The sequence below is a fragment of the Megalops cyprinoides genome, chromosome 1, assembly GCF_013368585.1.
Source record: "Megalops cyprinoides isolate fMegCyp1 chromosome 1, fMegCyp1.pri, whole genome shotgun sequence".
In the NCBI taxonomy this organism is placed as follows: domain Eukaryota; kingdom Metazoa; phylum Chordata; class Actinopteri; order Elopiformes; family Megalopidae; genus Megalops; species Megalops cyprinoides.
This window is the reverse complement of record NC_050583.1, coordinates 29,788,934-29,801,585: the sequence shown is the minus strand read 5'-3', so window position 1 is coordinate 29,801,585 and position 12,652 is coordinate 29,788,934. Positions and strand designations below refer to the sequence as shown.

Below are 12,652 nucleotides of genomic sequence, written 5' to 3'. Positions count from 1 at the left end.
GAAAAACATGATCCACGTATGCTTGGAAATTTTTTTTGCAGAATACAATGAATACAGGTTGATCAACACCACATATTCTAAAGAAATCTGAGACATTTGTTATGAGCTAGTTAGCTGAGGTAGTCTCTCTATTAAGCTGACATTAAGTTTACCCTTAACCAACGTTGACAATCTATTAATACATGAAAGAGATCTTTTAAAATAAAATGAAAATAGATTCATGCAAACATTTTTTTCATTTTCATTCATACTAAAATAAATCTTTTTCTTCAATAATTTCCCCTCCAACTGAGTAAGCTTAGTAGAACTTGACAGGTTGCTCCAGTGGTGGCTGTATAGGCTACTGACAGGAAGGGGAAAGGAGGAAAGACTCTGGAAACACAAACCATCGGGTGCTGTGCCATTACCTTGCAGGGCACTTTCGTGCACTTAACAAGCATGCCATTGCTGCAATACTGTGTCTTCTTCTGTTTTGCCAGAATGGCATTACTCAACTTCCTGTGACACAACCTTTGGGACGCTCAAGGGCGCTGTCATCTCTTCTTTTGTTGGCTTTGAAGCTGAGTGAGCATGAGCAAGAACGGGCTTCTGTGACTCACAGGTGTACCATCTAAACCTGCATTAGGCATTCTCCTACACCTGCCAACCCATATTTGTTTAGTAGATGCTCCAGCCAGATATCCATCATGTAAGTGTTCAGCGTATGGCTGTTTTGCCTTCTTATTAAAACAGTTACAGTGTAGTGCCATATATGACTGATATTCAGATCTACACATAACTTAAGCATGATGTAACTATTAGCAGAATATGAGAGGGAAATATGGGTCTCAGGATCACGCACTTGTAGTACTAGTGAATGCCAGACAGACAGTTGATTCAAAGAACCCTCACAAATTTTCATTCTTTCTCTGCAGTACAGAGACATTTCTGGATGGCTCCTGTCTGTGCAGTGATTTTACAGAGGATTTACTTGTTGGACGAGTCTGCAAATGGACACTAACCTACAATTACTTAAACCAACCTACAATTTGTAAATATTCTATTCTAGAGTGAAAAATTAATACAAATGAATTGCCATGGAATGTGGGTATGCTATGCCTGGTAGACAAAGGAGTATAAACCAGAGGATGATTTGCCAAAGTGGCTCGTTTTCAATTGAGACTTGTCTCTGACATTTCAACAGTGGAGGGACGAAACTGCATTTCTGTCAACTGCCTCTGCAGCTTAGCTGGGCATTAATAAACCATTGATCTCCTTTTCCCTCCCAGCAATAGACTACACAACATTCCCCCATGCTGTGCCGGGCCATGCTTTATAAAGCTGAGATACGTTAAGGAGTCTGGTGCTGAAAACCTCACTTAAATCACAGGGGTGACAGGCAAAACCCAAAGGTGGCATTTGGAATGACACAAGAGCTGTGAAGGCCCTGGGAGTGCAGAGGACTGTGCCAACAGCCATCTTTCAGCACATTGTAAATCTTAGAGAGCCATATATGGCAGGTGCACCTCTATCAGCCTGTGGATGTGGCTGCAAGGAGGAAGTGGAGCTTGCTAACAGTGAAGTGGCTGATAAAGGAAGGCTGAAACGAAGGCCACTGCAGCACTACATCACAGCAGAATGAGGAACAGTACATTTTCTAAACACAGTATCAGAAGCTTGGAACATGTTTATATCCTGTTTTGGGGGACAGTTACCGTGATGTGTGGCTAGTTTTATTTTATTCAAAGAAATGCAAATTCTCTGTATAAGGTAAACAAGCATACTGTAAGACTCCTGTCTGACCAGACCATGCTGTATGTAGTAGGAGTCCTCATTCATCTGCATATTAAAGTGTATGACCTTTTCATTGTCCTTGCTGAATACACATCATTATAAAAGCAACAAGGGACATGATAAATAATAGTCTGCTGCATCAGCAGAACGTACACACACAGGCAGAAAGAGTTGAACTGGTCCATTTAAATGCATTTCAGTACTGGGGTGCTAGGAACCCTGTAAACAGTGCCCGTGCAGTTGCCAATGCCAGTAAAACAACAGAGAAGTCATATCAGAGATAATGCCTGGATTAAAACCTTAATGGATGCTAAACAGATAATAGAGGAACACAGCACCGCGTGCAGCCATAGACAATGCCTTTTATAAATGAGCATTGTTTTTTGGGAGGGGGGATGTTTTCGTGAATCGATAGGGCAAAAGGTTCATTATATCCCGATTACCTCATAATCACCACCACCCCACAGACAATTAAATAATTAAGCAGAGTTTAACCTTATTATTAACAAAGCCTCTTTAGGGGTTTGTACACTTCCAAATGGCCAATCCCCTATTTTAAACCTGTCTGTCATATTACCTTGGCCAGCTCATTTGGGGAGCACCCGCTTATGATAGATGTAATAAGCTCTGGCAAAAATGATCCTATCATACACAGAAGAAAAAAATTTCTTTGGAAACTGGAAGGCTGTAAATCCTTCTCAAGTGGAAATTAAGATATTATCAAGTCATTTAACTGATGTTTTGAGTATGTGAAGACAGCAAAGTGAAATTCTTTCTCAACATCAAGATTTAAATGATGTGGGAAATTACACTGATTGGTAATTCATGTTTTATTCAGTGCTGGGGGATGGAGAGGTGGAACATAAAGTGGGTGGGGGACAGGGTATGAATCCATTTAGCCAGTCAATTGGCGGCTAATCCAATCTGTGAACTAAGACGCCAGCTGGTAGATAGATTTAGTGTGACTTCCTTCATCTCTGGTCCTGTGTTGCTGGACTTCCTGGAGAGCATGGGCTGAGCTCTCCAAGGATACATGCAGGTGTTCTCCTCAGATCAATCTTTGGCCACAACTGTCATTGTAATCAATGACCCATTGGGGCGAGGATCGATGGCAAAGGCCTGTGAATTTACCACCCTGTCTAAGCACTGACAAAGAGTGTCTGGGAAGAAGGGGGAGGCACTAATGCATGCCTCTTGTCTGTGAGCTGCACAAAGGCAAAACAGGAGACAGGCTGTTCATTGGCTGTAATAGGCTGGGCTATGGCCTCTGCCTAGTCCTGACTTCATTGCTCTACTTGTGCTTGCCGTTTTGGTAGTTCTACTGTAAGCATCATCTTCAGTTGCAGAACAGAGACTATAACTGTCAGAACAATCATACTAAATCAGTGCAAATGCCTGATTCAAAAAGCGATATGGCAAAAGTTTTAAAATACTGCAGGGATTTATCAGTTACAATAGAATCCTATAGTATATAAGCCTGTCTTTAATAAATTTCATAAGAAGTATCACGGTCTCAGTTGTATTGACTCCAGAGTCCAGGGTTTCTTAAGGCTCAGCTGGACCAGCTCCATAGAGTTGCCTCTCTCACTCTCTGAGCTGTATAAGCTGCCATAGCTCCTCCTTCAACTAATTAGAGATCAAGAATGGACAGAAATCTCCCTCTGATTACTTCATACTTGAAACTAGATTCAAATACATTCTGCTAGACTAACAGCTCAGTTTTCATACATTAGCATTTTACCTAATAATGGCTGAATTGAGTTCAGGGTTGCCAGCCATGCCAATATGTTTAATGTCAGCCTTTCTACAGCAATCTTAAATACAAAAAGGCTGACGAATTCCTTGCTTCACACAGAAACCAACAATTAGCTTGAAAGAGTTAAACAGTCCAAATCTCAGAGAGAATAACACAGATCTGTGGAGGCATTTCTTACTCAGGAATTTGCTCTAGCTAACATTTTATTGAGTATTTTAGTAAATGTAAGTAAATCACTATCATAATATATTTTAAAAATACAGGCATATTAATGTCAAGATCAAAAAAGAGGTAGTGTTAAGTCAATTCATATTAACTGACATGCCAGGCAAAATCATGCTTTTATGGTGAAATTCTTTCAGCTATCATGCTGTTAAGATCATATAACATCTAATAACAGTGTTCACCTCTAAGAATAACCTTACAAAGACCAGCACTCTCTGGAGAGTTCTTGACCACTTCCATGTATCTGCTGCTAGGACTGTATACCTTGACTAAACTGTGAAACACATGCCAGACAAAGGTAAATGTTATATCAATTAGGTCCATGACTAACATTACTGCCTCTACTACTGTTATTACCAATAATAACAACAATACTGGTTCATGTCAGTGGTATTTGGACTTTGTGACACTTATTTAAAATGTGAAACTGAGGACAAAGCTTTAAAAATGAAGGAGGGAAGAGTATTAAGTTATTACTACCCTATATATGTCCTTATTTGAACAAAATGACCTGCTCCTCCAGTGTTATTTTCAAAAGCACTTTGCTCTGTTAAAGGTTTAAGCATATTTTTCTTTGTTCTCTCCTGAGTTAAAAAGACATATATTTTCATTCTCCCTACTGTGACTAATAGCACAGATGTCTCCCTCCCTAAATATGGTCACATCTGTTTGCCCCATTCTTTCTAAGGTGCTGTGCAGTACAATGCACAAGTTGAAAGAATTCAGATCAGGGTGAACCTTCATAAGCAGTGTGGAAAATTCTGCTTTGCTGGACAGTAAAGACTAAAGTTGGAAAATGCAAAGACCCAGCCACAGAGTACATCATACATACTCTTAGCTCACGTCCAACGCCATGCTCTACCCAAACAATATAATAATGTGATAAGCCTTGCAATATATGTAACCTATCAGGATTCTAATCATAGAAAACAAATTTGTACCCACTCTCCCAAGCCTTTCTCTACATCTTCCCATTTGTATACTTGCCATTCAGTTGCTAATTTGCTATTTATGTAGGTCAAGGAAATTAATACTTTAGTTCAGCCTATTATATTTTGAGACTGTGAATCTTAATCTTAAGGGGTGTTATAACAAACACTGTATACAATTCATTTCACCAATAGATAGTAGACAATATTTTTCATAAAATTTACAGGATGTATACTGTAAATACTGCAACTAACAACTATTTTGCAAAATGGAATTGGTATAAACTAGTGGATGAATTGCCTTCCTTTTCAAATATGCACAACATCTGCCCATCAGCATTAGCACAAAGGATTAGCTTTCACCTTTGGCACAGAAGCACACTGAGGGGAAAAGCAGTCATAATAAAACAAGCAACAAAAGGAGACTTCTACAATTAAATACACTGTACAGGCCACAAAGATAGTCAGCTCTACACGTAATGCAGTCAAGCTAAATGAAAGCAAATGCAAGCAAATAATGTTAGAATGATACCGAACTGTGTCAGCAGAACAGATTTGTGGCATATTGTACGATGAGGTACATGACTCCCAAATGTACAGCACACAGTAAGGTGGGAAATGTCTAACTTTATCTCACTCTCAATAATGGAAATGGACCAAAAACATAAATGCTTACGAAGCCATATTTGCTATAAAAACAGACATAACTTCTCTTTTTATACAGTCTCCTGTACCTAAAAAGGTGAACTTTGGCTTTGTTTCTTATAAATACTAACAAACTTTGAATTTACTGCATGTGTGCATTGAGCACAGCTGAATTACATAATTCACATACTTTTCAGGAATAGATTCTTTTTTCCAACTGAAAAGCTGTCTCAACTCAGAAGTATACTAAGCAATGCACATATCTCAAATAACTGTAGCACCTTCACAAAGTACAACACTTACATCAAAAATTAATAAACAAACATCGATATTGGTGCTTTAAAAAGCATCATCCTGATGTTTTGTTACTCGGGCCTATAAATTGTCCATTTTGAAATACAAGAAAAAACATTTTACTCAATTAAATCAAAGCATTCTTCTAAAATAAATGCACTTATAATTTAAGGTTCCCATATTGTACATCTGTATTTATGAGCAATATATGAAATGAATATCACACTATTGCCTTGCAATTTAGCACATGCAAGGCATACACAAGTATGGTTAATGACTGTTGAGTAATATGAGATGAGTCTACAGTGAAAGTGGCATGGTTTACCATACTGGCTGCAAGGCACATTTACACTGTGGCTAAAATAACGGGCCTGTTAAGTGAAACATTATATACCTGATGACTTGTCACAAAAAGAAGACATGTAGTATTCTATTTTTAAAAATTCCCTCAATCATCTTGTATAGGTCATTAAAAGTCGGCGTGTATTTGTGTCATTATTAGTAGTAAAGATCGAAATCGCCATGACAGTAAGGTATCAGACTTTATCACACCAAAAAGAATACAGCCAGTTTAATGACGGTTTTATGAAGAGGGAGATTTATGGGAATTTTGAATTCAGTCTTTACGGAAATAAACAGAAAGTAATACGTAAGCAAACAGATAATGAATTCCTTGAACCATTTTTTTTTATTTACTCCAATCTACACGAGTCATGTCATTACAGTCCAAGACGTCCGGGAAAGCGTATGCAAATAATTTAAAGATTAGCTTGACATGCGCGATAATGACGTAAAAAAGCAGTTGCTTGATCCTCCTGTGGTTTTGCACACCGCTTTAAGTAGCAACAGGTGACGATATTCTGTCATCGCAGGTGTCACGCCTACCCCAAATTATTTTAGCCATGTTTCATACCCTTCGGAATCTATTCATACGTAGCTGGCTACATATACGAACTTGAAAACAAGACCGAATACGATTTAAGTAGTTATAAAAAACACGAGGCCACTGTTTCATCTCTAGAAACAATAGGTTCAGTAAGATGCAAGCTAATTTAGCGAGCAAACATCTAGTTCATCACAGCTGCATAGCTGGCTATCGCAGAGCCAAAACAAATTTTACCGAACCGATAGACAGGCAATTCCCCCTCCAGCTAAAACATATTGCGATAGCTAGCTAGCTATGTTCCTAAGCCATATTACAAGTCAGAAACTACGTAAGTATATGCAGCTAACATAGCTAACTAACCAGATAGCTGTCTAGGCCCACCCACAAACTGCAACATAACTACATCCAGCGTTGTCACAACTGTATATATTATATGCAGCAAGGGATCCCAAAGTCTAAACGACTAGCTCGCTAACAGCATATTGTTTAAATTAGAAGTAAAATGGGGCGGGGTCGTTTCACTGTCCTAGTTTTCGCCTGTTGGCTTGCTCCTGTCAGGATGCTTAGCCTCAGAGAGCGCTGGTCACAGGCCCCTGGGACATAGAAGGTCTTCCCTACTTGCTGTATGGAAACATCGTTGGTTTAATCCTTTCGAGACCGTGCTCTTGGTTTACGTTAACATTAGCATGTAAATCCGACTAACTTTGCAGAGTTTCGACTATCTGTCTGGCTATGTAAATGGTTGTCCATTGCCTCGAATCTCATTTATAGCACCAAGACAGTAAAAGCACATAACCTTAGTATATCTGAATGTCCCGAACAATCAACCGCTAACTAGCAAGGTTGCTATCATTTATTCAATAATTAATTGGGTTTATTGAAGGCTGGAGGAGTTAGCTATCTGGCTAGTTCTGGTTGATAAGCTGCTGTATAGCTAACTTGCTGACTACCCATGAACTTCAATCGATACCTAAGGTTCAGTATCCAACTGTGGGTACCCAGTTACTTGGCGAGCTATATCGATATATTAAGTCGCTGTCAATGTTGCTTACTAGCTAAGTATATAACAGCATTAAAGCTGCAGTAGCAGGATCAAACATGTATTCGCTAACGTCAGATAGCAACCATCTCATTCTGATGTTTTATAAAACTGAACGTTTGGTCGAGAGTAAGAAAAAAACACCTTTAAACTTTCACTAAACTAACGGAATTATCTAGCCAACTCCGCAATGAATTATCAGCACAATTTATTTTATTTTATTTCCCTTTTTTCTTACTCTCCCTCTCAGGTTGCAACAAACAGTTTGAGTGCAGCAATGTGCACGCGACACACCGAATGCGTGACGCCAGACCAATCAGATCGCCTAGTTCCCAAAGTTTACCTTTTATGGCTAGAGCCGGGCAGCTGACTGAGGATAAAACTGTGCGCCCAGCTCCAATCGGCTCACTTTGAGCTCCTCCAAACACAGCTAGTGCGGAAAGTCGCCTGTGTATTTTTCTCTTAAGCCGCTAAACCCCCTACATCTAAGGTAAGGGAAAACTTTGTTATATTGGCACCTGTTGGTAAAAAATGGACATTGAGGTTATTTATGAACATAGCCTTTTGATAATTTTAACAGCCATGTTAGTTGACATTTTCCAGCCGGCTTTCGCGATAAATGGATTTGGCTCATCACATAGCAAATTTGTGATAGTTGGCTCAAGCTCTAGAACCAGTGTGTCTTAATATTGAAGAGTAGTTAACTCACTAGTTAATCGTGTCATACCAGGTATTGCGTGGTCTAGTTAACTAGCTCTAGATAGTCTTTCATGTAATGTTACCTGCGTGTGGCGGAAGATCTAACAACCGAAGATGTTTATCGACCTAAGTGGTTTAAATTAGCCAAAATAACTTTACCTGAAAATGTTGTATTCTAGGTAGATGGTTAGTTGAAAGTTGGCCAACGGTCAAAATTAAATGGCGGGATCTCATTGCTGCTGGCGGGGCGTGACCTAGTTATGAATGACTCGCGAAGTAGCTTTCATTTGTCTGGCAGCCGGCTTTTAATTGAATTGCCTACCTAGCTTTTATTACCGTCAAATTTAAGGCGTGGCTCGATTGAAATACTGCTAACGTTAGCTGGCTACCTAACCACTTTGCACTCCCATTCAGTCATTTGGACGTTAAACGTGTTTAACATTGAAGTGTGAAGACATGACGGGGTGCGGCTGCTGTTCGCTTTTTCGATGACGTACTAGGTATTTGCTGCAATTTAGACTAAGCTTTAGTTAAGCTTTGTTGAACCAGTGGGTAGTCGATAACGTTGACATCAGCAATTAAGTGTTGTTAGTTAAACTGGGTATCTGGCTCCATCTTGCTGATGTAGGATGTGACCTAACAGGCTGGATTAAACTATCCGCCTCCGAATTAATTGCAAGGATTGTTCGTTATGTAGGCACCCGCTGCACACTGTTTACCAAGTTGATATAATTGCAAATTTAATGTGACGCAGACCAAATCCCTGAACTCGTTCAGCACCTTCTGGTGGTCTAGGGGAATTCAGTATTTAAACTTGAATTTAACGTTCGAGGAGTGGCCATACTTTGAATTTGTTTTTAGCCGAACCTTTGCCTTTGACTGTCTGGCTGAGGGCCACGCCGCCGGTAGCCGCAAAGCTGCTCAGACCATTTCCTTTTATGGTAATAATGAGAGAATGAAGCGGGACTTCCTTTGTCTGGCAAATCTCTCGATTTGAGTTGTGCTAGCGCGCCACCTAGCGGCAAAATGAGGGACATGCGGATTTCTTGAGCAGGAAATGGGATAAAGCACGTCACGTGGTTGCAGGGATCTGCAGTAATGGCGGGGGGCGGGGTGTTAAGCTGTACAAGTTAAGTGCATTCATTATAATGTAATGTTTAATTGCAGTTCAGCCATGGATGACGAAATTGCCGCACTGGTTGTCGATAACGGATCCGGTATGTGCAAAGCCGGATTTGCTGGAGATGATGCTCCTCGTGCTGTCTTCCCATCCATTGTGGGCCGCCCAAGGCATCAGGTATACTTTCAGTTTTATTGCATAGTTAAAACTGAGTGGAGTGGTGGGAGAAATCCTCTTGAATGTGATGTGAACCATGACCTAATTATCTATCTTTTGACAGGGTGTCATGGTTGGTATGGGACAGAAAGACAGCTATGTAGGTGATGAGGCCCAGAGCAAGAGAGGTATTCTGACCCTGAAGTACCCCATTGAGCACGGCATTGTAACCAACTGGGATGACATGGAGAAGATCTGGCATCACACTTTCTACAATGAGCTGCGTGTTGCCCCTGAGGAGCACCCTGTCCTGCTCACTGAGGCCCCCCTGAATCCCAAAGCCAACAGAGAAAAGATGACACAGGTCAGTTCAATGAAGCTATTCCACTGGGATTTTTGCACTTTTCCATCTGATTCATCAAGGAACTGTCAGCTCTTAGGGTGTCATTTTCTTCTGTTCATTTTCTTTCAAACCTCTTTCAGGATTCTCTTCTGACCTGAATTCCCTCTTTACTGGAAGCTGCAGGTTTTTTTTTCCCCCCCTTTCTGTCTGTTTGCAGTTGGTCTTGCTGCACTGTTCTTGGACTAAGGAATGTGTTTGGCTTTTCTCGCACTGAGATACTAATGTCATCAATGGGTGCATTAAAATCATTCACATGCATGGCTTAAGTACATATTTGTATTCATGTATGCTCAACACTTTTCTTTTTTCTTCCTCAGATCATGTTTGAGACCTTCAACACCCCAGCTATGTACGTTGCCATCCAGGCTGTGCTGTCCCTGTACGCCTCTGGTCGTACTACTGGTATTGTGATGGACTCTGGTGATGGCGTGACCCACACTGTGCCCATCTATGAGGGTTACGCTCTGCCCCACGCCATCCTCCGTCTGGACTTGGCTGGTCGTGACCTGACTGACTACCTCATGAAGATCCTGACCGAGAGAGGCTACAGCTTCACCACCACAGCCGAAAGAGAAATTGTCCGTGACATCAAGGAGAAGCTGTGCTATGTTGCCCTCGACTTCGAGCAGGAGATGAGCACTGCTGCTTCCTCCTCCTCTCTGGAGAAGAGCTACGAGCTGCCTGATGGGCAGGTCATCACCATTGGCAACGAGAGGTTCCGATGCCCTGAGGCCCTGTTCCAGCCCTCTTTCCTGGGTGAGTACTTGTGAACACACCTGCTCCCTGTGTCAGACAATATGCATATGTATCTAGATCAGTCACGTACATTGTCAAAAAAGCCAAATTAAAGGACTCATTTTGTTGCTGATGCCAAGTCAGTTGGTGCTGTTCTTGCTGTTTTGCAAGATGGCAGTTTGGCTACATTGATTTTTGAAGTGGTAGACATTTAACTGTTACTACCCACCATGTGGGAGCAACATTGGTGGTTCCATACATTGCCCTTAACTGGTGTCAATCTTCCTTTTTGCTCATTAGGGATGGAATCCTGTGGTATCCATGAGACCACCTTCAATTCCATCATGAAGTGTGACGTCGACATCCGTAAGGACCTGTACGCCAACACTGTGCTGTCTGGTGGTACCACCATGTACCCTGGCATTGCAGACAGAATGCAGAAAGAGATCACATCCCTGGCCCCTAGCACAATGAAAATCAAGGTGGGTGATGCCTTTGTGGTGTTAAATGGTGGTTGATGGCTATGCCTAGATATTGTGTATTAATGTTATCCATCCATTTCAGATCATTGCCCCACCTGAGCGTAAATACTCTGTCTGGATCGGAGGCTCCATCCTGGCCTCCCTGTCCACCTTCCAGCAGATGTGGATCAGCAAGCAGGAGTATGATGAGTCTGGACCTTCCATCGTCCACCGCAAATGCTTCTAAACAGACTGTTACCACTTCACACACCGACTTACTGCGCAGAGAAAACCAGAAACAACAAATTGGCATGGCTTTTGTTATTTTTGGCGCTTGACTCAGGATTTAAAAACTGGAACGGTGAAGGTGACGGCAATGTTTTTGGCAAATAAGCATCCCCGAAGGTCTACAATGCATCTGGACTTAAAATGTACATTTTTTTTTTCTAGTCATTCCAAATGTTTAATGTAAAATGCATTGTTCACAACTTATTTGCCTCTATGAAGGCTGCCCAATACGTGGGAGCACATACTTAAAACCTTGTCGTAGTATTGCTATATGTAAGTTATGTAACCGAAAACAATGTCTGGTTTTTGTACTTTCAGCCTTAAATTCTTGGTCCGGTTTCGTTTTGTTATGCAAAAAAGCTTTACCTTTACACAAACAGATAAAGGTTTACATCCCCTGGGCATATGTAAAAAGCCGTATGGAAAGTGGCAGTGCCAGACGTATGGTGGGGCCTACCTGTACACTGACTAATACAAATCCAATAAAGTGCACATGTTTAAGACATGCTGGTCTTGTTTCCTTTTTCCCAAACTGTCATGAATCTTTCCCATCCCTTTCCTGAAATGCAACACATTATGAACTTGTGGCAAAGCAACAGTCCAACTTCACTAATGTATTGGCCTGGTGTTCCTTCATATAAAATTCCCTTGCATAAACCTTGATAGACTTTGTCAATCTGGTAAATTTCAAAGGCTTGAGTAAAGGAATGAATGCTGGAAGTTTTTGACTATTTCAGTGATGCATAGTTAGACCATAAATTGAGATGGAGTTTCTACATTTGCACAAAAACTTACTAGGGGAGGTTTAAAAGTGGAAGTTTAGGGACTGATTCACATTTTGCCCACTTCTGTACATGTAGAACCGACCCCTGTTACACGTGATCATTTTGAAGTGCCTTAGTCACGAATTGTAGGACATGTTTATTACTGCAAGACGCAAATCCATTTGCTTGCCATAAGCAGTTCCAGAATTAAAAACAATTTAGCTGACATGTGGGGACGACAATGCGCCGTAAAATTTGACTCCTCCATTTTGCACTGCAAAATGACGTTCACTTTTGTACCTTTTGCACTTTTTGATGGCCGTGCACCATCACACAAAATGACAGTATTAGACACAAATTTTATAGTTTCACGACAGCACGAAACATTCTGATAGCGACACAGTAGAGGCATGTCATGGAGGAATCGCATGGACGCCGGAGACAGAATACTTGAGGGCTATGATCCTGAAATTTCGTGT

General features: G+C 40.9%; 1 protein-coding gene across 2 annotated transcripts; it reads left to right on the top strand.

The window, feature by feature from the left end:
- The first annotated feature begins 7,943 nt into the window (after positions 1-7,943).
- On the top strand, positions 7,944-11,912 carry actb1 (actin, beta 1). 2 transcript variants are annotated; one of them, XM_036522364.1, is made up of 6 exons: positions 7,944-8,037; positions 9,414-9,543; positions 9,647-9,886; positions 10,243-10,681; positions 10,961-11,142; positions 11,225-11,912. In XM_036522364.1, exons 2-6 carry the CDS (start codon positions 9,421-9,423, stop codon positions 11,366-11,368), a joined length of 1,128 nt encoding a protein of 375 aa, XP_036378257.1. In that variant the 5' UTR covers positions 7,944-8,037; positions 9,414-9,420; the 3' UTR covers positions 11,369-11,912. The 2 variants fall into 2 exon arrangements, with proteins under 2 accessions (XP_036378257.1, XP_036378249.1); XM_036522356.1 differs by lacking the exon at positions 7,944-8,037 and having other exon boundaries at positions 9,385-9,543.
- The last annotated feature ends 740 nt before the right edge of the window (positions 11,913-12,652 follow it).